At 36.2% G+C, this 26,526-nt stretch overlaps 1 protein-coding gene across 5 annotated transcripts in view; it reads right to left on the bottom strand.

Moving 5' to 3' along the window:
- Positions 1 to 1,892: 1,892 nt before the first annotated feature.
- Positions 1,893 to 26,526, bottom strand: part of hecw1b (HECT, C2 and WW domain containing E3 ubiquitin protein ligase 1b) — a 97,646-nt gene continuing 73,012 nt past the window's right edge. For 4 of the 5 annotated variants that reach the window (XM_073919470.1, XM_021480876.2, XM_009298865.4 and 1 more), the window contains 8 exons: positions 24,431 to 24,544; positions 18,209 to 18,361; positions 17,958 to 18,056; positions 14,253 to 14,382; positions 12,672 to 12,818; positions 12,463 to 12,577; positions 10,062 to 10,260; positions 1,893 to 6,021 (listed from right to left, as the gene is read on the bottom strand). In XM_073919470.1, the coding sequence (XP_073775571.1) occupies positions 5,910 to 6,021; positions 10,062 to 10,260; positions 12,463 to 12,577; positions 12,672 to 12,818; positions 14,253 to 14,382; positions 17,958 to 18,056; positions 18,209 to 18,361; positions 24,431 to 24,544 (1,069 nt within the window). In that variant the 3' untranslated portion in view covers positions 1,893 to 5,909. The remainder of the gene's footprint in view (positions 6,022 to 10,061; positions 10,261 to 12,462; positions 12,578 to 12,671; positions 12,819 to 14,252; positions 14,383 to 17,957; positions 18,057 to 18,208; positions 18,362 to 24,430; positions 24,545 to 26,526) is intronic. The other variant, NM_001145764.1, reaches the window with a different exon arrangement.

Consider the following 26,526-nt stretch of genomic DNA (forward strand, 5'->3'; position numbering starts at 1 on the left):
CCAAAACCACGTGCCCCTGCTCCAGAAATATCCATCCTCATATTCCACAGAGCTCTGGAGACCATCTGTCCTCGCCTTCATCTGCCAACACAGAAATACCTCCTCCAATCATATCTGATCTGATTTATGACAAATATATTTATATTACATCACAGGGAAGCCAACGAAATGTACAAATCCCTAAATGCCACGACGGTTTAATACATTGCTTTTATATTCATTCATTTTTTACAGATTACTGTGGTCAAAGAGCGTCTGCTGGCTGGTTACAGCACATTTCTGTTGGCTCCATACGTTTCCTTAAATATTAGGACTAAACAGATGTATGAGAAGGACTGTGAAGACAGGATTAAATGACTATATTAATTTTATATTTACTAAACACACCATATTCTTAAATTAATGTTCAGTTTGTAATATTTTTAAATATCATATGCATTCTATAAATAGGCAAAAGCCATTTAAATACATGCTTAATATCACTGTATTAGTGTTAAAGACCATTTTGAGGGATGTAAACAAAAACAAGGGTCCCAACGTATTTCCTGTTTTACATTTTTCATTTCTATAGCCTTTGCGACTCCAAAAAGAGCCACATATTGATAAAAAATGTCATGACAGCTGTTTTAACATGAAGTTATGATTGAATTGCCTCTTGTTACAATCATGAAATAGTTTGATAATAAACAGGAAATGTTCACGGGCCAATGACATGACCACATTGAAATGGTCTATAACAAATTAAAGCATGACGGATAGAAAAATAGATGGACGGATGCTAAAAAGAATGATGAACTGAAACTATGACCTCTAATAATAAAATGTTAGATATGTGGATTGAGGGATGACAAAACATGATATGAAAAGACAAACGAACGACACAATAATATCAGATTGATAGAATGAAGGACTGACAGAACAATAGAAAGAACCGGAGAAATAAATACTGAAATAAGAATAGTAAGTACTGTAATAGTAAGATGGCCAGAGCAGTACGATGGATTGATATGATTGATGGATTGAAAATGACAAAGAAGAAACCACAGAATATTAAACAAGTTAGACAGATGGAAAGAATGAATGATGGACATGAACGACCTATGTACAGACCAATGACTGTAAAAAGTACAGACTGATCAATGAAATAAAACACAACCCTGCCGAAAAAACAGCTCAAACCAGCCTAGGCTGGTTTTAGTTGGTTGACCAGCCTGGTTTTAGAGGGGTTTTGGCCATTTACAGGCTGGTTTCCAGCCATTTCCAGTCTGGTCAGGCTTTAAAATGACCAGCTAAAACCAGCTTGACCAGCCTGGTTTAAGCTGTACATACTGTGTAGCTAGTTTTGACTTGGCTCCCAAGCCTGGCTGGTCAAGCTGGTCATTTAAAACCAGCTAAGACCAGTTAAAACCAGGCTGGAAATGGCCAAAACCCCTCTAAAAGCAGGATGGTCAACCAGGTAAAACCAGCCTAGACTGGTTTAAGCTGTTTTTTGTTCTGTCTTTTCAGAAGTAACGATAGATGGAGCAATTATATGATGGATGGATGGATGACAAACTATAAAAGAGCAACGGAGCAGTAGAACAAAGGAAATGAATGAACAAATAATACAATGATGGATGAAACAGAATGAAAGGTGGATAGTACGATAAAAACAAAAAAGAATGAAGGACTATATGAAAGTAGACCATATTAGCTTGTTGCCTGCATGATTTTAACATGCTGTTAGCATAATTCTAGAATGAATTAGCATGTTGTTAGCATGTTATGGCTTTATCAAGCCGTCAAATAATGGAGCAGTAGATGGACGCATGTTAAAATTAATTTATCATAGATTTGATAAAACAACGGACAAACAGACAAATGTTTACTAAAATTGATTTCCTGCCAGTCAGTTGTGCAATAGAAAGTGATTGTTTATTGACATTCGTTAAGTGTTTATTATGTTGTAGTTACAGAGCTCAGCCTGAGAGAGGCGCTATAAGTTACCTCAGACACGATTCAAAACATTTGTACATTTGCGCTCGTCTTCTCTTCTTCCATACATATAGATTAAAGTGTAAAAAGACATAAGCAGGCCAAGGGGTTGTGTCCGAGGTGGAAGCAGGAGCCAAATATTTCTGTTTTTTGTTTTTGTTTCCATAGGGAGGCAGTGAGGCATTGCTGACTGATCCAGAACCTTCTCCTCATTTCTCTCACACATTTCCCGCCAGCTGCGAGTGCCTCCACAAATGAAGAAACAAGCTTCACAAACATCCGTCAAAGAGAAGCATTTCCTATAACTCCAACCAAATATGCATAGTAATATACACTTGAGAAACCCAACATTACGCAAATAGTAAGTATGAAGATGTGTTTCTTAAAAAAAGATGAGCTGTTGAATTGATTCATCACATTTTAAAATCTGTGTTTTACATAGACCGTTCAAGCAAATATGTACACGTTTGATATACAGACATTTTATAATTTCTTCATTGGGATAAATAATACAAATGCACTTTTTCTACATTCCTAATATCTTAAGCAGAGTGGAGGTGTGGTTCGTTTTAATGCTGCGATTATTTATTTATTTTAGGTTTACGTTTCAGACAATATGGAGGGTGAATGGTGCCAAAACGTCTTTAAACTAATTGAAAGTCGACATATCAAGCGTAACAGCCATTAAATCTTCTGTAACAGATAAAATTTGATTATGTGCATCGATGGAACATTAGGATATACATATACAAATATCAAATGACAAGTTTATTCATGAAGGATATTGTAACGGTATACTGGCACATACGTATGCACTTTATATGTTATATCCCTTTACATAAAAATGTCTACTATCAAAATGGTCAGACGGTGTATGAAAACATTGTTCAAATTTAACACACTTATTGGACAAGATCAAATTGAATGCATTTTGTTTAAAGACTTTTGGCCAATCACCTTCCATAACATTTTTTTGTGTGTGTGTGAACAATCCCTTTAGGAAAATATTTGGAGATAAAACTAAGAGTGATGGACGAGGTGTGGATTAGACACAGAAACACATGCCCCTTTGAAGGCATCATGTTAAGACAATTATGACGATTCATGTATAATAAACATTCACATCATTTTAAAAATGTAAACATGAACAATGATAAAAACTTCAGCACAGGAATATAGTCGTCAATAACCCAGCCCACACCATTAAACCACTCTGACATTAAACTTCCTCTTTTGAATAAATAAATCACTTTGAGAAGATCTGACTGCTCTTCACCTTTAAACACACAAACAGCTGAAACTCTAAAGGTCGCAACGTTTGGTGCACAAATCCTATTTGGTCATTTCTTACAGTCCTTTTAATAATTGTACTCATAAAAAGACATATAAGTAAGAGAAAAAATAAAAGCACATTTTTATAAACATTGGGAGAGCGTAGCGTGGCATCAGTGAAAGCTAGTGATGCGACAACAACGTTTATGCAAATGAGCAGCAAATATGATGCAGCAGCTGCCAAGGGGAATGCAGACGGTTATAAAAATTCTGGGCTTAAAAACGGAAATAAATAAATAACAAACGAATATGTTTTTCTGAAAAAGCAAATGCAGTTTTGTTTTAAGTCTTGACGTATACAGTTTTTACAGTAGGTCCAAGCTGCTACTCGGTTGAACGGAGAAAATATTCGTTTATGGCCACTTTTTAGTCCTACCACACATTAATGTGAATTTTATATGAAATGGTGTGCACAACAGTCTCTAGACGTGCTGCATCACAGACATCAATATTTGAACAATTTATAAAAAGTTTATCCCTTTCTGGCCATTGGATATTAGGCATGGATATATATATTGAGATTGTGATTTTCGAAACTATTAAATCGCTATGTAAATGTTTATTATTACTATTTGTTGAGTCTGATTCACACGGGACTTTAGCGTCAACACTTGAAAGAGGGCGTGTCTGAAGTTGGGGCTGACGCGATCGTCAAAGCAGCGTCAGCCAATGAAATTAGTCAGCAATCTGCTACTGTCTGAGCTGGTGTATTTGCATACAGTGTTCTGATTGGCTGACGCTTCCATCCGCGCTTGAAAAGTTAAAAAACTCCCAACTTCTGCAGCGAGCACTGCCACTGAAGCGGCGCCAATGGATCCACAATGCAGCACGGCAATGCCTGACGTCACCCATTCAAATTGAATGGGAAGCATTGATGCTGACACACAATGTGAATGGGGCGTTAACAAGCGGATATATTTCAGACTCTAGAAATTGGCACGCTAAAAAAAAATTATGCAGCAGTGCATAAATAATCTCAATGAACAATATTAATTTCCATTGGCTGTGCACTGCATTACTTATTTGCATAAAGTACACACCCACATCGCGCCATTATTTGTTCATTCAAATCGCTTAAAATCGTCGTCACAATGAATTCAACTTTACACAGTGTCTTAAGACGTTTACATTTTCAACTCATTGCTGGGAGGCTCCATCCACAGTGCAGTCTCATTGGTTCAAAATCAACCAATCACTGATGTTCCATAGTTGTTTAATAGGGAGCAACTGTCAAGTTCTGAAAGTTAAAAACTCCATTTATTTTCTCCACAAGAACTTACTGTAAAGAAACTTTTAAAGTCGGATCTCTTTTAATCTCTGAGGTTGTTAAATATTTGTATATGCTTTTTCTAAACACAACAGTTTACATTAATTACATACATAATAATCTATTTAAAAAAACTGCTTAGTAATAGTATTTGTGGAGAAAAACTACATTAACCATAATGCAGTACAGAATTTCCACCAATCAGAAAGGTGCAGCAAAACTGGTCTTTAAAAATGCTCCCTTCAAAATGCTTACTGCATACGTATTTATATTTTGCTATAAACCTGAAATATATTAGATCCAACCAACAATTAAATAAATATTTTTATATTTCTGTCTTTTCTGTTGATTTTGATTTTTTGCAGTGCTTCATGGGGTTGTAGTTCTTTCCTTCATTAAAGCCATTAAGAACAGAGTCTTGTACTTCTGTTTTTTTTTTTTGTCAAACTTTCACATATTTTGTTTTAAATCTTGCTTCAAATGAAGTTTTATGTTGCGATTCTCCTCGTAGATGGCTCAAAATGTACTAACAAAGACTTTCCTATGGAAAAAATGAATGTAAAACTGTACTTTCAGAACCAGCTTTGTGAATCCCTATAAACATTAAATATATTCTGATCGAATTTGTTCCGTTGATTAGCATTAAAGTACATTAAAGAACATATCTTACATCCTTAAGACCGTGGTATACGTCACACAAAGTTCTTTTTCGGCAAAATTAGTTTGAATTTCATTACAGACGAAACATGAAACGGCATGAAGCCTTGAACATCCATCTTTCAATGTACATTACTGATGCTTTGAATACATCCCATTATTATAACTATAATAATAATAATAACCCAAAACTATCAAAGCAAGGTTTGGACATCCATAATCCCACTTCTTTGACTCCTGCAAAATGACGTCACTTCCTGTGATGATGTGGTGTGGGGTGAGATTATGTGAACTCAGCACTAGTGCACACATGTACAGTAATCACGGCACCTTCGTTCAATATTTTCTGTGAGCGTATTTGGTTTTTCATTTTACAATTCTCATCGATGTGAAAATGTGAAGGACGCCGGCCGTGGCGGTTTTGCGTTGAAATGATGATGGTGTGTGTGAACTGAGAGCGACTCCAGCGGAGGTCGAGGCCCTGAGTGTTAAAGCAGGTTGAAGGCTTCTCTTTTTTTTGATCACTATTGTGTACCCGTTACTCACCGTCCACCTGCGCAGGCGACAGAAGCATGCAGTGGTGTCCTGAACAAACCAAAGAAACGATCCACGCTAGTAGAGAAATACATACAGTGTACAAGTGGAGCTCTCCCAGAGGACGGTGTTTCATGTGAAGCCCTCACTCAAGGCCAAAAGTGCTGGTCTCTTCCACAGCGATCAGGAGTTTCTCGTATAACATCGTGTAGGATGGATATGGTGGAAGATCCAGACGGTTAAAGCATGTGTGCGCCCTGAGAAACATGAGAGACATACATCAGCAAGACTGAACACAATTCTGTGTCCTATTTGGACTACTACAGGGTTCATAGACTTTTTTATGACTAAAATTCCTCTGAGGCAGCCTTTTTGTCATGTGGTGTTCCTCAGGGATCTATTTTAGCCCCTATTCTCTTTTCCTCATATATGCTTCTCCTGGGTTCTGTTTTTAGAAAACATAGTCTGTCTTTCCAGTGTTATGCAGATGACACTCAAATTTACCTGCCTTTAAAACCGAGTTCAAGTGGACTGGAGACTCTTATGCCTGTCGGATGTGAAAGCCTGGTTGTCTTTGAACTTTCTAGATTTTAATGAGAGTAAAATTGAAATAATTGTGTTCGGCTCATCAAATTATTCTAGGACACCACCAGCAGGTCTTGGGGAATTGGGTTTTTCTGTGAAGCGTTTTGTAAAAAATCTGGGTGTTATCTTTGACGATGGCTTAAGATTTGATAAACAGATTAGCGCAGTGGTCAAGACCTGCTTTTTTCAGCTTCGACTTTTAAAAACAGTCAAACCTATTTTATCTAGAAAAATTTTTGAAAAAATAATTCATGCTTTTATTACTTCGAGATTGGACTACTGTAATGCGCTATATTTTAGGATCAGTCAGACAACTCTATCCCGCCTACAGTTAGTTCTAAATGCTGCTGCAAGGCTTTTAACCAGTACCAAAAAATTTGACCACATTACACCAGTTTTGCGCTCTTTGCACTGGTTGCCTGTGCACTATCGTGTCACTTATAAAATTCTTCTCCTGGTTTTTAAATCTCTAAATGGCCTAGCTCCTTCCTACCTGTCAGACCTGTTGACTGAACATCAGCTTAGTCGGTTTCTTCGGTCATCTAACCAGAGACTATTTTACATTCAAAAGTCGAGGCTGAAATGCAGGGGTGACCGGTCTTTCGCAATAGCTGGTCCTACCTTGTGGAATGCTCTGCCTCTCTGTATTAGGTTTATATCATCTCTGTCTGTTTTTCAATCTAGGTTGAAAACTTACCTTTTTAATTTGGCATTTTATCAGTGAGAATTGTTTATTTTTAGCTATAATAAATATCAGTAAGATTTGTTTGTTTTTAGCTATAATAACTATTAGTGAGAATTGTTTGTTTTAGCTATAATTTTATATTTGTTCTATGTGATTTGTATTTTTCAGCACATTGGTCAACCTTTTGTTGTGTATAATAGTGCTATATAAATAAAATTGACATTGACATTGACAAAAATTTCAGTACTTTCTAGTTAACTTTTTTATGACTTAATGTGTCATGTGATGTCTACATATATGTGGTAAATAATAAGAAAAACAATGCACGTTTAAAATTATAACAGCATATCATAAAACATGCAACAATTATCTAGTTAAGTAAATTAATAAGTAAATAAGTAAATTAATGTTAGTTTTAATAGTTTTTAGATCTATTTAAAATTTATTTAGATGATGCTTAGACACACTGTAAAACCCCAAAAGTTAAGGCAACTCAAACCATTTCAGTTAAAAAAAAAACTACTCCTAATGAGTACTGTGAACTTGATCTATTTGAGTAAACAAAGCAATTTGAGCACAGTAAAATCCAATAAATGAAGAGAACTCAAACCAACTGAGTACTGTAAAACTCAATAAGTTAAGGCAACTCAAACCATTTGAGGAAAACGATTGCTACAAACCATTTGAGTTAAAAAACTAATCTATATGAGAACTGTGAACCTAATTCATTAAAGTAATGAGGTATTTAATTAACTCTTTACCTTCAACACTGAGTTCAAAACTTTTCAAATGAGTAGAGTTAACTTTCTGTCAATTTTGAGTTAACTACACTCATTTCATTTGATAAAGTTGACTGTTGGGTTTTACAGTGCAGCACTAATAATGTGAGAGCATGTGTTTGGCCAAGGACAGAAAATAAGTAAAGACAACTAACTAATATTCAAGTGTACAGATATTTGTTAATGTAATATCCAGGACTTTTCCAAAACTGTTTGGGTTTTTCCAAAACTTTTCCAGGCCTGGAAAATGCCATGTAAAAATGCCACCACTTTTTCAGGTTTTCCATGACCTTATGAACCCTGCTACCTGTATGAACCTTGCTATCAATTTTTTTATGTCAGGTTATGTGTAATATTGGTGAGAGCAGTGAAAAAATGAAAGCAAAATCAAGATTAATTTAATTCATAAGAATTTGAAAGGATTTTTAAAGTAATTTAATGATTTTCATTAATAATTACTGAAAAATGTAAAAGATTTTTATGATTGGATTTCAAATTATATCTATCAAATAATTTAATGTTAGTTTTACATCATAATATTAAATCTTGCAATTTTTAATTACTATAACTCATTACTGTTCATTTAACATTATACTGTTAAACACATAATTTGTATTATTAACTACAATAAAAATGAATTATTAGACTAAAATGTATATTGTAAACATAGAAAATGAATTTGGATTGGTTAGATCATGTATGCAGTGATACTTAACACAGAAAACTAAATTTAAATAATAAATTAAATAAATAATTACCACAGAAGAGACACTGTGGACAAATCATACAATTGACAAATAAAAAAAAAATCTAACCATTTTATTTAAAAAAAATTATATTTAATGTGGATTAAAATAAAAGGACATTAAAATGTTGATCTTTTTAAAAATGTTTAACTTTTAAAAAAAAACATCTATTATCTGTTTATTTTAGCATGAGCATAACATAAATAAATGAACTTATTTTTAAATAGCTGATAAAGCAGCTTTTTGCAAGTTATATCGTAAGAAATATCACTATCGCAATAACATTCCATATCGCATATTTTTTCCAGTATCAAATTTTCCACTAAAGTTTTTAGTCATTCGAGGGATTTTTAAGTCTAAATGTTAACCCCTTGACATAGTTTTTTTTATTTTTTATTTAATATCGTTAGTTAGATTGAAAGTTAGTTATATCGTAAGTTAGTTATATTGTAAGAAATATCACTATCGCAACAACATTCCATATCGCATATTTTCCCTGTATCTAAATTTCCTTTGAGGTTTTTAGTCATTCGAGGGATTTTAAAGTATAAATATTTGCACCTTGACATAGTTTTTTAATTTAATATTGTTAGTTAGTTAGTTAGATCGTAAGTTAGTTATATTGTAAGAAATATCACTATCCAGCCAGCGGAGAAATTAAAATGGTCGTGCCCAACTGACTCTGGTTCTCTCAAGGTTTTTTTTCTTCACTTTCCTATTGGTGAAGTTTTTTTTCCCTCTCCGCTGTCGCCACTGGCTCGCATGGTTCAGGATTGGTTGAGCTACGCATCGATGAATTTGCTCTTCAGTGTTTGAACTGTCAGTAATGATTTTAAATCACACAGAACTGAGCTAAACTGAACTGAACTTAAACACTAAAAACTGAACTACACTGTTCCAGTTACTATGACCATTTATGTGAAGATGCTTTGACACAATCTACATTGTAAAAGCGCTATACAAATAAAGCTGAATTGAATTGAACTATCGCAACAACATTCCTATCGCATATTTTTCCAGTATCAAAATTTCCACTATGGTTTTTAGTCATTCGAGAGATTTTAAAGTATAAATGTTTGCACCTCGAAATAGTTTTTTAATTTAATATCGTTAGTTAGTTAGTTAGTTAGTTAGTTAGTTAGTTAGTTAGATAGTTAGTTAGATAGTTAGTTAGTTATATCGTAAGTTATTTTTATCGTAAGAAATATCACTATTGCAACAACATTCCATATCGCATATTTTCACAGTATCAAAATTTCCACTGAGGTTTTTAGTCATTCGAGGGATTTTAAAGTATAATTCTTTGCAGCTAGACATACTTTTTTGATTTAATAACGTTAGTTAATTATTTAGTTAGATCGTAAGCTAGTTAAAATGTAAGAAATATCACTATCAAAACAATATTCCATATTGCATATTTTCCCAGTATCGTGCAGCCCTAACCTACACCTTTGAGATGATTCTCCACCTCAGCTGGATTGTGCAGGGCTGTATGACTGTACCTTGGGAGTGATGTGATCTTTCCCCATTTCTCAATGCAGAAGCGTCTCAGTCCATTGCTGCCACGTAGGGCGGTAAAGCCCTCATACGGCACGCTGGAGGTGCCCGTCACAAACTGCAGCAGACGCAGCCGCTGCTCATTATTGAAGCGCTCCACTGCTCCCCAGAACCAGCGGATCACAATGTGCCCGTCATGATAACCTGATACACAGCAGAAATACAAGATATACAAAAAAAAATCGGAAGAAATATCTCTTCCTGAAACAAATACATTACTTGTTCCTTAATATCTCTGGGGAGTTAATTACAGAATAATGGCCGTATTTTTCTTTCCAGCATTTCACACTTCTTCATCACAATATATGATGTTCATTTTAGGATTAGTATGTCTTAAAGGGCCATGAGACCCCCTCGTTTCAGCAGGGTGTTTTCACACCTCTACTTTGGAAAAAGTCTGAAAAGTGGGCGTGTCCAGCTCTGTTTAGGGGGGAGTGTCGGAGAAAGAAAAGAGGCTTGGTGTGGGAGTGTCTATTTGGGCGCGCTGACTTTCAGAGTCAAAACACACACCCACACAGGGGAGAAAGGGACTGTGTTTACATGGACATCTGTAGTCGAATTATTTGCCAAATTATTAAATAGTGGACTTTAACTGCAGTTTGGCTCTTTCATTCAGGGAATTCATTCATGTCCCTCGCGACAAACAAGATATTTGATTCGAGGAGCTGCTCTAAGAATGTATTTTTCATGCAATGTTTGATACCGCACGGCGAATGAGAGAAAAAAACCTCAGCATGTCCCGCAAACTTAGATGCACACGGCAGGTAGCGTCAGAAAGCTGCGTGTGTTATTCCGGTCACAAAATGCGGCGAAAATCCTACACGAGGTTAAAGTTTGGTTGTGGTGCTAACATGTTTACATTCGGTGCAATAGTTAACTTAGTTCGATACGAACAAACTGAATAAACAAAGAGCACTGGTCGCTCACTTACCAAATCTGTAGAGACAGGACAATCCACAGCAACTAGAGCCGCGTCTTTATTAAGAGGAGACTAAAGCGAATATGGATCTCAGCGTTTGCAGATGAGAACAGCTCTCAGGTAAACAATAATCCTCATTAGACACGTAAGTTATTGTTGTCGAGCGTCGCATACACTGTAATCCACGCGTGACTCCAGCTGCGCTCTCACAGAGAGAAAATGAAAACAAAACTTAACGGCAGCAAATTATAAAAGCAACACTTCACGGTTGTTTTGCCAACACAACGTGGCGTCTCTGTCGTCTAAAGACTATGACAGTAATGAATATTAATGAAGTTGCACAATAGAGCGCGCTGATTGGTTTGAACCAAGCCTTACTCATGCATTAATGCATCACACTGTAAGACGTAATAAGACACACTCTGGCACAGACGCCCAGTCTGCACGCTGGAATACAACGCTATTATGTCATGGCCGTGACGCAGCTTCTAAAATTAGTTTCAAACCGGAAGTACGAATTTGCTTAAAATAATGAAAAAACAACCAATTTACACTTTTTAGTGAAATATAGGTGTCCTAATAGTGTTTTTAGCAGTGGGGGACACATATACGACTGTCAACAGCTCAAAAAATGTGTTTTGGTGTTTCGTGACCCTTTAAATTATGCCTTTTTATCCTAACATGAAGCAAATCTTTTTAAAGTTCGCAAAAAAAGTAATACTCATCCAGCATGTTTTATGCAGCGGACACCCTTCCAGCCACAACCCAACACTGGGAAACAGCCACACACTCTTCGCATACACTATGGCCAATTTAGCCTCAATTTACCTACAGCGCATGTCTTTGGACTGCAAAGGAAACCCATGCGAACAAGGTGAGAACAGACAAACTCCATATAGAAATGCCAACTGACCCAGCCAGGGCTCGAACCAGCGACTTTCTTGCTTTGAAGCGATTGTGCAACCCACTGCGCCACCGTGCTGCCCCGTGTTATTATTATAAATCCTGTTATTAATTGCTCACCCTCATGTTATTCTTGTTGAAGTGTTCTTGGGGATTTGAATCATTGCAGTTGAACCACTGAAGTCACAAATGTAAGATTTTGACAATGTTTTTGGGTGCTTTTCTAGACTTTGAAAGTCTTAGGGCCGTTGCTGTGTATGGAGGGTTGAATTTCATCTAAAATATCTTCATTTGTATTCCAAACAAAGGTCACATTAAATTGAAATGACATGAGGGTGAGTAATTATTAACAGAATCTTCAATTTATTGTAAACTAACAATTTAATTGTTTGAAAAAAACCCATTAAAGAGTGTTTTAATAGCTTTTGTGATGATACAAAAGTTTGCTGATGCTCCAATCACAGTAACAGTGTATTGGTGTATTTTTTGAACGCATTTATATATATTTGTGAGTGTGCTCTGACCTCCTCTGTACTCTGTGTTGTTTCTCCAGTCGTTCAAATCGATCTCTGCTGTTCCTGCGATGACCAGCTCCAGCTCTCTGGCATCAAACACAGACACCAGACGAGAGTCCACCACCTGCACACATGCATGCACAGGTCAGAGGTTAAATGATGGCACTTGGACTTAATAGTACACAGCAGAGAGTAAATTGGATGTTAAGCATGTTTACCTCATAAAATCCTCGCACCAGAGCCTGTGTCTGCTGGACAACGCCTCGCTCCACCCTCCACTTCACCATCCGCTCAATGTACTCCTTCTTATTTTTCTCCGTCACCTGCACATTCGTCCCGCCAGACTTCAGCTCCCGCTCTGTCACCTGACATACAAACAACACAGAAAAAGAGGATTATTGTTTAATTTATAACAAAATACTTTGCCCCATGTTTTATTAAAGTAGCTGCTTCATATAAAGACATATGAAAACAGTTTTAATGAACTATAGCAGTGGTTCTTAAACTTTTTGACTTAATGATCAGTATTGAAATACAGTAGTGTAGTAGGCCTAATTAAGCAGCTACAACTCTGCACTGTTCAAAAACCAGGCAGATTAATTCCTATTATCCTAAATATGTATTATTGTCAGCCACGTTCATTCATTTATTCATTTTCTTGTCGGCTTAGTCCCTTTATTAATCCGGGGTTGCCACAGCGGAATGAACCGCCAACTTATCCAGCAAGTTTTCAAGCAGCGGATGCCCTTCCAGCCGCAACCGATCTCTGGGAAACATCCACACACACACTCCTTCACTACAGACAATTTTACCCTACCCAATTCACCTGTACCGCATGTCTCTGGACTGTAGGGGGAACCAGAGCACCCGGAGGAAAAAACCCACGTGAAAGCAAGGAGAAGATGCAAACTCCACACAAAAATGGCAACTGACCCAGCCGAGGCTTGAACCAGCGACCTTATTGCTGTGAGGCAACAGCACTCCCTACTGCGCCACTGCGTTGCCGGTCAGGCACTTTAAGCATTATAAATAGTTTAAACATTACCTGAACTTACAGACAATTTTTTTAATTAATCGTTCAAATTAGAATGTGCTTTTAAATGTTAATTAAAAATGGCAATGTTCTTAAAAAGCAAAAAGAAAACTGCTGTACTTTTAAAGTATTGATGTATATGTCATCAAAACCTGGAAATGTTGCTTGGACCGAATAAATATATGTAAATTAATATATATATATAAAAATAATAATAAAATATATATAATATAATATTATATATATACACACAATATTATATATATATATATATATATATATATATATATATATACATACACACACACACACACACACAATATATATACACACACACACACACGCGCACACAATTAATGATTAATGAGGGTGGAGCTACAAATGTCTGTATGTCAGCATAGTGGCAGATTAAAATACAAGACTATCATCTTATGCTAACAAGGGAGAGATTGTCACTAATGGGCGGGGCTTTCCTTCTTTGATGACACGTTCAAAGGGAGAATGTCAATCAAAGTGTTTCTGCAGACTGTTTTTATCAAGTGTGATCATAAAAAGTAATCTTCAGCATTAGAAGCTGGCTATATTTTTGCCACACAACTGTGTTTAAACCACTTATAAAAGTGATTTTTGCATAATAGGTCCCATAGTCCTAATTGAAGCTAAAAATTTACCCAATAAAAATAAACAAAGTTTTTAACACATAAACTGACATTTTGGAAGTATTTTCAGAATTTGAAGGCAGGATTTGCATCCATGCTTTTCCCACCTGTCCGAACACTTCCTCATTGACAGTGAAGGTGAGGTCCAGCACATCAGTGATGTCATTTTCCTTCATCCACTGCAAGCTCTGGTGAAACTCCTCATCCAGATACTCCAGATCGCTGAGATCAGTGGGTCTGCAAAGAGAGAGCGCATCACAAAACAACACAATTTATGATGGCATGTAGTATTCCGATAAATCCTAGACTAATAAATTAGTCAGACCTACTAATTAACTGACATATGAATTTATTTAGAGATTACATGGGTGCTTAAATGTGTTTGAGTCTGTAAAATGTTTTAAATACATTTTCTCAGTTTTGTGAATTGAAATAAAATAATCATGTAAAAAACAATGTATGTTACTTATTATTATATGTAAAATGTTTTAAACATCTAACAGTTTTTTAACACATTTTGTATGATTATAATATCTATTCCCATTATTGAAAATTAGGTCAGCAACAAATTTAGGTCGGTAAAAAACTTTATTTTAAGTAACAATTCACACTGTTTACTACTGGCTTTTTACCTGCCTATTATTAAGATATTAACTGTTTTTAGTATAAGATTTTAATTCTTCATACCTAATCCTACCCAATACCTAAACCCAACTACTACCTTACAAACTATTAAAGGTTCAAGACACCCTGGAGTACTTTTTTTTAGATTTTTACAGATTTGTGTTTGCTGAGCATCAGTTAAGACAATGTTAGCACCTGTTAGCTTTAATTTTGAGGAAACCTAGATAATTTTGAGCTTTTGTCAGCTAATTTCATTTTCCGGGTTTCAAATAATTTTTGGGGGTAGGATTAAAATCTGTGACATAACGCAAATCTGCTAGTGAAGTGATGACGCGTTGGTTTCTCATTAATATTCATAGCTGAGTTTTCTTATCCTATGAGAAGAGCCTGCTTCTTAATTATTCATGAGAGCACGTGCTTTCTGATGGCAAGGCAGACCTAACGATTAGGTGAGACTGCACACGGCACAGCACATGCACGGCACATGTCGTATTTGTTTGTTTCCATGATCCATGGGGTTTGTTGCATATTTTTCCCCGCCATTTTGTCAAGGCCGACACAGAAAAGCTGTTGGTTTGTACAGTAGCAAGCATATTTGTCAGGAGAGCTGTATGAGAAGTGTAGAATGGCAGACTTTGTCTTTTATCAGCAATTTTGATACCATTCAGACACATCGCCTATATCCGTGTTGCTGTGTTCACCTATGTTTAAAATCCTCCAGATTGCCGGCAGGGCTAATGGTTGAAATAGACATGGCAGGAGATCTGCTGCACTGCTATCCACTGTGTCTGCATTCAGACCAGGGGATAAGAAGGAGAAAAGTCGCCATAATTTATGGTGTTTATATAAACATGATTATCTTTCTAATGATGTAAGAAATTGTGGTAATGTTTATATGAAATTACGAATATCAAATGTAGCAGGACATTCAATTACTTACTGTTTATTTCTTTGCATTTTAACTTTGTAAACTATAAAATCATGGGTCTCCTCACGGTTTGTCTCATTTTGTGAGCTGACTGGCAACAGTTACTTCTCTCTTTTCCCCTGCTCTGTGGTAGACTTGAACTGAAAGAGGGGGGTTTCATGCCCCTTTAATAAGCATCAAAGTAGTAGATTATTCAGCTAATCGTCATAGTTAACAGTGTGAATTGTACATTAAAATAAAGTGCGATCCAAATTTCAATGCACATATTGAAGTTACAAAAATTGCAGTTAATAACATTTTAATCAAAAAGATATTTTAAGATATAATTATTTTCCCAACTGATTAAACATGACAGTAAAGACATTTATTGTTACTAAATATTCATTTATTCATTCATTTTCCTTCGGCTTAGTCTCTTATTTATCAGGGGTCGCCACAGTAGAATGAAATGCTAACTATTTCGGCAAATGTTTTACGCAATAGATGCCCATTCGAGCCAAAACCCAGCCCTGGGAAACATTCATACACTCTCACATTCACACACACTCATACACTGTGGCCAATTTAATTTTATCCAATACGCCTATAGCGCATGTCTTTGGACTGTGGGGGAAACCGGAACACCCGGAGGAAACCCACACCAACATGGGGACAGACTCCACACAGAAATGCCAACTGGCCCATCCGGGACTCAAATCAATGACCTTCTAGTTGTGAGGTGACAGTGCTAAGAATTGAGCCACTGTGCTACCTATTACTGGCGCAAACTTCTAAACAAACCATAACCTTCCAGTTACTGAAGAATCATGTGACCGTGATAACTGGATTAATGATGCTACAAATTTGCTACATTAATGATATTGTGTTTTCAACTAAGATACTTGTTTATTTGGAAATATAAATGTATATAATCTAGTTTCAAATTAACAATAATTTGCAAGTAACTGAAAAATTATATTCTTTGGTTTTTAATTATATAATTTCATTAACAGCCCAGCCATGAGAGACATTAACCTTTGTCTTTTTGACTACAGGCCGAGGCAAAGTGATGCAAATCACTTGCGATCAGATGCGAGTCGCTTTCTGTATGTTCAAAACCAAAAGCTTCAGTAAAAGCAGAATGACCGCGATGTGCGGAAGTCTTTCCATTTCTGCGCTTGCTTTCGTGACCGTCACCTAGCAACGGCTGTAAACAAAACAGCAGCTGGATGACGCAAGCGTACCGGGGTTCAGGAGGAAAAAAGACAGTATGAACACAAACCAACTGAGGAGGTGGAAGGGGGAGACAATTGAACTTGGGTACGGTCCAGGCAAATAAACCAAGTGTGAAAGCACCCTCTAACACCTATATGCAGGTTATCATGCTGACTCCAATACTGAATTTGCATGTTTTGTTTAGCCATCTCCCCTCCTCCTAAGAAGACATTATAGACAGGACAATTGTCTTAATTCCGACTTGTGATAAAACTCGCAGACTGCAGACCTCCAGTAGGCTCTGCAGACACATTGACTTCTTAAAGATGCTGTACGACTGCAGATTAACCAACATGTCTCAATAAAAGAATGTCACGGTTGCAGGTTGGTGCACCTTCCGGAGTGTCTGTTTGGTCACGTGTATTTGTTATGTTCACGTGCTATGACGATACTCAGCTGTTTTGATTAGCTCGCCAGCTGAGGATCATTATCGTGGCTATATCTGGGCGACGCTTCTATGTTTCTTTTTCTGTCACAATCAAATAAAAATTCAGAGAAGGATCCAAATGCAAGTAATGAGTTTATTTGACGCAGTCAAAATGAACCAACAGGGTAGAATGTGTGTGCAAGGACAAAAGGGGAAAACAAGGCAGGAAACAGACAGACGAACGGGGTCCAGTGGTCCCTCCTCACAGTTTTGAGTACAGACACGCATGAGCAAACACAACCAACTGACAAAGAAACATAGAAGCGTCGCCCAGATATAGGCATGATAATGAGCCTCAGCTGGCGAGCTAATCAAAACAGCTGAGCATCTCCATAGCATGTGACCATAACAAATACACGTGGACAACCAAAACAAAACAAACCCACGTGACTAAACAGACACTCTGGAAGGCGCACAAACCTGCAACTGTGACAAGAAATTCTGCTTGTTTTCAGTCTCCTGGACTGGGTTCTCTTCTCTTTCCATCATTTATTTTTACAACATTTACAACAACAACATCAAAAAATCTGTTTTTTTTTTAACCTCTACATAGAGCTAAACGATTTCTAGTCCACTTACAGTCTGAGAAGAGCTTTATAAAATGGCCGAGTGAAGAAAGCGTCCAACAAATACTGATGAATCAAAGCCAGGCCGAGAATTCGACCACTGAAGCGGAACCTGAAAGCACAAGTCAAATCATGCGGTCCGTGAATTAAGCTCAAAAACAGACATACTGGCAATAACAACACTGTTTATTTCTCTGTCAATGCCAATTTAGTCATGCCACACAGGAAGTGGAATTCACTGGGAGGAAGTGGAAAAAACCTTACCATTCCAAGTGGTTCTCCACAAAAGCAGACATGGGGCTGATCTGGACTGTGTATGTGTCGTTGGCGGAGTATTCAAACAGGCCATAGTAAGGGTTAAACAGCTCCTGAGACAGCAGGAAGAAGAACTCTCGCGATGGGCCACTGTAGTCCAGACTGGGAAAAACAAGCAGAATTCAGAAAGAACTACACAGAACCACTGCATTCACTGTGTGTTCAAGCTAACTGGAGAAATATAAAGTCCAACATTGGCATTTGAAGCTAGTAACAGATTGCATACAGTTGAAGTCAGAATTATTAGCACCCCTCTATATTTTTCCCCCCAATTTCTGTTTAACGTAGAGCAGATTTTTTTCAACACAATTCTTAACTTAATAGTTTTGATAACTCATTTCTAATAACTGATTTATTTTATCTTTGCCATGATGACATTTTCAAGACACTAGTATTCAGCTTCAAGTGACATTTAAAGGTGTAACTGCTGTAGGTTAATTAGGCAAGTCATTGTATAACGATGGTTTGTTCTGTAGACAATCGAAAACAAATATGTTTTTTTATTAAAAACTGCTAGCAGAAATAAAACAAATAAGACTTTCTCCAGAAGAAAAAAATATTATAGGAAATACTGTGAAAAAATCTTTGCTCTGTTAAACATCATTTGGGAAATATTTGAAAAAGAATAAAAAATCCCAGTAGAGCTAATCATTTTGACTTCAGCTGTACATTAGCATGGGTGGTAACCAGGCCATCTGAGAGAATGAGTTTGATAACAAGCTAATTAATACAAATATTTCCGTATCATTCAAGATGTAACATGAAGCTGAAATAATACATTGATAATTACATAATTTATTTTCCAAATTACTTTAATTTTCTGCAAGCCTGTGCCAGCTCTAGAAGCTTTACTTCTTTTCAATTGCTGTTTTTATTAGATACAGTTGAAGTCAGAATTGTTAGCCCCCCTAAATTGTTACCCCTGTTTATTTTTTCCCCAATTTCTGTTTAACAGAGAGATCATTTTTTCAACCCATTTTTAAACATAATAGTTTTAATAACTCACTTCTATTAACTTATTTCTTTAATCTTTGCTATGATGACAGTAAATAATATTTGACTAGATATTTTTCAAGACTCTTCTATACAGCTTAAAGTGACATTTAAAGGCTTAACTAGGTTAATTAGGATAACTAGGCAGGTTAGGGTAATTAGGCAAGTTATTGTATATTGATGGTTGTAAAAAAAGCTGAAAGGAGCTAAAAATATTGACCATAAATGGCTTTAAAAAAATTAAAACTGCTTTTATTCTAGCCGAAATTAAACAAATAAGAATTTTTCCAGAAGAAAAAATATTATCAGACATACTGTGAGCATTTTTTATTTATTTTTTTGCTCTGTTAAACATAATTTGGGAAATATTTTAAAAAGAAAACAAATTCAAAGGGGGGCTTAATAATTCTGACATAAATGAGTAAAATGTTGACATTCATTTTATCAGGGTTTTCCACCAAACATTGATTTTGTAACCCTTCTGAAGTTCAAATACTAGTATTGTGTTGACTACAACCGAATAAACTTATTTCTGTAAACATGCCATGTTTTGTTTTATTCAAATACATCTCTGAAAGACTTAACTTTTATTTTTAATTTAGAAAAAAAAACATCAGCAATTTACTCAAATGTGTAGCTACTAATCAATCATTTTTAAGTGCTCTTTATTTACTTTCGATACTTGTAAAATAAAAAAAAACACAGGTCATCCAAGATGTAAAGAATGAAACTAAAATGATTTTAACTGTTTGACAGTGAATTAGATGTGTCTCATTAGATGTGAATTAGATGTGTCTCATTAGATGTGAATTAGATGTGTCTCATTAGATGTGAATTAGATGTGTCTCATTAGATGTGAATTAGATGTGTCTCATTAGATGTGAATTAGATGTGTCTCATTAGATGTGAATTAGATGTGAATTAGATGTGTCTCATTAGATGTGAATTAGATGTGTCTCATTAGATGTGAATTAGATGTGTCTCATTAGACGTGAATTAGATGTGTCTCATTAGATGTGAATTAGATGTGAATTAGATGTGTCTCATTAGATGTGAATTAGATGTGTCTCATTAGATGTGAATTAGATGTGTCTCATTAGATGTGAATTAGATGTGAATTAGATGTGTCTCATTAGATGTGAATTAGATGTGTCTCATTAGATGTGAATTAGATGTGTCTTATTAGATGTGAATTAGATGTGTCTCATTAGATGTGAATTAGATGTGTCTCATTAGATGTGAATTAGATGTGTCTCATTAGATGTGAATTAGATGTGTCTCATTAGATGTGAATTAGATGTGTCTCATTAGATGTGAATTAGATGTGTCTCATTAGATGTGAATTAGATGTGTCTCATTAGATGTGAATTAGATGTGTCTCATTAGATGTGAATTAGATGTGTCTCATTAGATGTGAATTAGATGTGAATTAGATGTGTCTCATTAGAAGTGAATTAGATGTGTTGCATTAGATGTGAATTAGATGTGTCTCATTAGATGTGAATTAGATGTGTCTCATTAGATGTGAATTAGAGGTGTCTCATTAGATGTGAATTAGATGTGAATTAGATGTGTCTCATTAGATGTGAATTAGATGTTTCTCATTAGATGTGAATTAGATGTGTCTTATTAGATGTGAATTAGATGTGTCTCATTAGATGTGAATTAGATGTGTCTCATTAGATGTGAATTAGATGTGTCTCATTAGATGTGAATTAGATGTGTCTCATTAGATGTGAATTAGATGTGTCTCATTAGATGTGAATTAGATGTGAATTAGATGTGTCTCATTAGATGTGAATTAGATGTGTCTCATTAGATGTGAATTAGATGTGTCTCATTAGATGTGAATTAGATGTGAATTAGATGTGTATTATTAGATGTGAATTAGATGTGTCTCATTTGATGTGAATTAGATGTGTCTCATTAGATGTGAATTAGATGTGTCTCATTAGATGTGAATTAGATGTGAATTAGATGTGTCTCATTAGATGTGTCTCATTAGATGTGAATTAGATGTGTCTCATTAGATGTGAATTAGATGTGTCTCATTAGATGTGAATTAGATGTGAATTAGATGTGTCTCATTAGATGTGAATTAGATGTGTCTCATTAGATGTGAATTAGATGTGTCTCATTAGATGTGAATTAGATGTGTCTCATTAGATGTGAATTAGATGTGAATTAGATGTGTCTCATTAGATGTGAATTAGATGTGTCTCATTAGATGTGAATTAGATGTGTCTCATTAGATGTGAATTAGATGTGAATTAGATGTGTCTCATTAGATGTGAATTAGATGTGTCTCATTAGATGTGAATTAGATGTGAATTAGATGTGTCTCATTAGATGTGAATTAGATGTGAATTAGATGTGTCTCATTAGATGTGAATTAGATGTTTCTCATTAGATGTGAATTAGATGTGTCTCAGTGTGTCGTCAGGATTCACAGCTAGGCCCACACAGAATCTGCATGCGCAGAATTCCGCAGATTTTTAGCCCATCATCGAGTCTATGAATTAACTTGTGTAAATGTGTGTAAATTTATATTTATTCAGTTTTTAAATTAATTTCACTATTATTATTGTGATATGATAATAGTAATAATAAAATGTTCATATGATTTATTTACAATACAGATTGTAAATAATACTTTCTGTATTTTAGCAGATATATCATATGACAGACTTGCTTTGTTTACCAAATAAGTGGATATTATTAGATTTACATTGTAAACATTAAATGAAACAAAAAAAAAAAAATTCATATATTAGGCCCAATCCCAATTCTATTTTTGCACCCCTTGGCCCTTGAAACAGTATATAAAGGGGAAGGGCTTCAAAATTCACCTCTAAGAATACGGACAGCACTACAACACCTGCACACGTCATCATATGTCATCGCGATCTCATGCTTTATATGAGATTGTGACTGCTGGAGTTATTCCAGTTCTGTTATTTTTTAGTGTTTATCTTCAGGAAATCACTGAAGGCATATATTAAGTTAACATAACGGTATAATGTGGCAATAAGCTCATAACTGTACTGTGCATTTACACAGTGGCCATATTCATCTCCGTAAACACACCAAAAACAACATTAACATTATAGCAGACACTGTAAAAAGATAATTCTCAGCCACTAGACCAGGGCTATTCAATTAGTTTGTCATGGGGGCCCGTTCATGAAAAAGGATCCCAAACGAAGGGCCGGAGAGATATAACTTGCAATATGAGTGATGACACAACAGCATATAACAGCCCATATGCTGTATATTTTTGCTCCTTAAGACACCCATGTTGGCTTTTTCTACATTAAAATATTAATAGATTGTATTTTGAAACTACATAATATGAGTGCACTGTGCAATAGACGTTTTTTTTTTTTTTTTTTTTTGTATTTCAGAGCACAGCAAAAGCAGTGCATTGCTGAAGTGTTTTGAACTGCATAACAATTAGGCAGGCAACAATTATAGATTTTGGTTGTACGATTATATAGTCTGAAGAATAATCATGCTTTCACTGTTATCACGTCTAATGTAAATTCAAGCTTTATATTAGGTAAGTAGCTATTTAGATTAACTGTTGTTGCCATCTGCATTCATGCATACATAATCATTTTAATAATAATTTGTCTAACATATCTTTTGTTTACATTGCACTGAAAGGCACGCACAACTCTCACCGTGGGATGTTTTCTACTGCGTGCACCCAGAAAGACGCAAGTGCGTCGCTCCGCTGGCGCCCACATATTGTCATATATTCTTCCATTAGAAATAACAAACCTGCAAGCGGAAAAGCTGTGATATGGGAACAGCCGCTGCTGTAGTTAATCCTGTGTGCGTGCGTATTAGCCTCGGTGTACTTCAAACTTCAAACTAGCGCACAGGCAACTTGGCATTTTGCAGCGGTTTCGTTTCGTTCCGTGCAACAGAAATGCGGCTTAGAGAAGACTTTATGATTAATAAACTGTCACAAATTAAAGCGCAGTTAATAGTGAAATCGGTTAATCGTTGCATTCCTATTAACGATATTAGTGCATTGTACAAAAACCTTTACTACAAACATGTTTTGGGCTGCCCGCACCACTCGCTGATGATGACTCACACTCTGTGCAGCCTTTAACTGCAGCTTGTGTTGTTATTGAACAGACACATGTAACTTCATAATTATAGTGGCCGCTTGTCGACTGAACTAAATTTATTTTTGATGTCTTGGTCACAGTTTTTGGAGGGCTGGAACACAGTGCCTCGGGGGCCGGATTTGGCCCGCAAGCCGCCAATTGAATAGCCCTGCACTAGACATTTCTGACAGGGTATTTTAGTGTGAGAATGTTGTGGGACTGCTATACAGGAGTTTTTATTATGATTTATAGATAGCAAATTTTGCGTTTTTTATTTTATCATTTTTTTAAAAGCATGATGGTAAAACACGAACGCAGTTTTGAGTGTATTAAAACATGTGCTTGTTTGTTGTAAAATTTCGTAATAATGACAAAAAATACAAATTTGTGGATCTCATTACTTCCGTGTGCAGCCATGCTGTCGTTGTGGCTGGTGTATTCTGAGAAATTTTCTTACCCGTTAGTTTCAAGTGTGGTCCTTAAAAATCTCTGTTTCAAGGGGTATCTAGTCCTTCCTCTTAGCCCTACGCCTTCAAGCTAAAGAGAACTGGGACACACCTACCCCTTCCTGTGAATGCACAAAATGAGGGGTAGGGGTAAGGACTAAGGGACAGAACTGGGATTGGACCTAAGTTTGTAGTTGTGATACTCCTGAAATTATTCCGCATAAATCTTCAAAGATTTTACAAAGATCTCAGCAGAAATAGCAAATAATGTCTGCAGATTCTGTCTGGCCCTACCCTGGGCCATTGATTTGGACACATTTGTGTGTGTTTATTTTTAATTGAAAAAAAAAAAAACATTCCCTGCAATTTTATGAATCCCCAAGGATGAGGAGTTCAGCTCAAAATCATCTTTTTTTAATGTTCCACAGATGAAAAAAGTCAGCTACATATTAGATAACCTGAGGATGAGTAAACTAACAAAACAGTTTCAGTTTTGGGTAAACTATGCCTTTAATATACATCATCAACAAGACATCAGAGTTTTTTTCTTCGAATAATGCAATCTTCTCCTATGGCTGGTTTATATTTGAGCATTGTGTGGTCTATCTCACCCTTCCTCTCCCACAAAGGTAATGTACAGCTTGTTTCTCTGCAGCTCTTTACGTGAGTAGGCCATGACCTGGTTAAACGTTCCTTCTAAAAGATGATCTCTTCTGACGATCAATCTGAAAAAAAAAATAAATTAAATACAATCAAGCAACATAGTTTTCAACATTGACAATAACAATAAATATTCATTGAGCAGCAACACATTCCTGTTTGTGCTTCTTTGCATTATTGTCAATTAAATGCACAGGGTTTAATTTTCGCCACTAGAGGGTGAGTATTCACAACAAACAAAGGTGTAATTTGATGATGGTGTGACTGAGTGTGGAGGCAAACAGCATGTGGACCAAACATGGCCCTGATTTGGCAGAGGTGACAGTCTTTAAGGTGGCACACAATAACTGGGCCAGATATAAATTGTAGTATTTTGCCCAGATGTTAATAATTGATATTTGGCCCATTTAAGTTTGGCCCATCTTGATCCAAACTTTAAAAACCTTGTTAAAACCTTGTTATTATTTTCAAATAAAAATAAATCAATTCTTCCAATCAGGTCACTTCAAGACAAATCACGCCTATAGTGTGCCTAAAGCACAATGATTCATTGGTTTATCAACTTCAATTGCAGTTGTGACACACCGACATTTCTGGCCCAGTTCATGCTCAGTTATTGCTTATTAACTTGGCTAAGACTTGGCCCAGATATGGTCCATGTTTGGCCCTTGCCTGGAAGCCAGACTTGGTCCAGTCATGTACTGTTATTCACTGCAGCATGTGGCCCAAGCAAAAGCTGATTGTGTGGGCCAGCGATATTCTGCTATGTGGGTTACTACCTTTACACTTAATACTAGTATGAAGAAGAGTAAAGCTGAAAGCAGAAGTAAAACGAGAGAAACGCTGAAGCAATTGCTGATGAGAGACGAGTGACAGGAAAGCAGCAGAGCTTTTATTGTGCCAAAGTTCTCTCTTCCTATTCTTCTGCTCATGATCATGTGGATAAAAATAACACTGTTTATCAGACTGAATACATTTTAGGCTTCTGTCATAATGCTGCTCTGTGCAGTCTATTAACACACACAACATATTAAAGTGTTTCCCTCTTCTTTATAAAAACAAACCATAAATGGAGGGTGTGTGGCGTCGTTAGCATGAACACACAGCACACACTCCGTCTCACTAATTAAAATAGCTTATTCCTCTGGAATTTAACATTCTTAGAAACATTTAAAGTACACATGTTAGCAAAATGTCTACTACTGTTCCTCCAGGAACTGGCTTTGACACTTGTGCTGTAGATTCTACAGGAAATGGCTAACATTGGACTTGCTTCACCCTGAAGGGGTTTATTTTGCTATCAAACAACAAGCTGGATGTAAAATATTCCAAGACAATCTTCCACGATTAAATAATTAGACATTACTTTATATTAGTTTACTTTGCATTTATAGCATCAACATTTGCTAATCTAGACTCAAATCTACAAGATCCAATGTGATTTTGTGCTGGAATCTTGGCTGCTTTAGGGCTCTCAAAATATAACATCAAAACCACCAGTAGATGGCAGTATCTCCCAGTCTAAATGTGTGATTCTTCTCCTTTATAAAATCAAACCATAAATGGAAGGTGTGTGGCGTCGTTAGCATGAACACACAGCACACACTCCGTCTCACTAAGTGAAGTTTATGTATAAACAAATTTCGAGAGGATCACGTGCTTATGATTGCTAGCGGCTGGATCCGCATTATCTAATTAACTACGCTCCAATCAGATGACTCCTAAACTACTATAAATACCCTGGGGTTCATTCCACTGCTATTTTCGTTTTGAAGAGTCCCCCCTTCCTCCCCTACTCCTCCTTCTTAGACGGGTGACACGGTGGCCCAGTGCGTAGCACTGTCGCCTCACAGCAAGAATGTCTCTGGTTCCTGGCTTTACCAAACTAGCAGACATTTCTGTGTAGAGTTTGCACTTCTCCCTGTGCTCACGTGGGTTTCCCCCGGGTTCCCCGGTTTCCTCCCACCACCTAAAAACTTAAGTCAATTGAACAATCCAAATTGGCAACATAGACACGTTTCTAGTACGTAGTTAATTTCAAGAGCAT

The sequence above is a fragment of the Danio rerio genome, chromosome 2 (assembly GCF_049306965.1).
Source record: "Danio rerio strain Tuebingen ecotype United States chromosome 2, GRCz12tu, whole genome shotgun sequence".
NCBI lineage: Eukaryota > Metazoa > Chordata > Actinopteri > Cypriniformes > Danionidae > Danio > Danio rerio.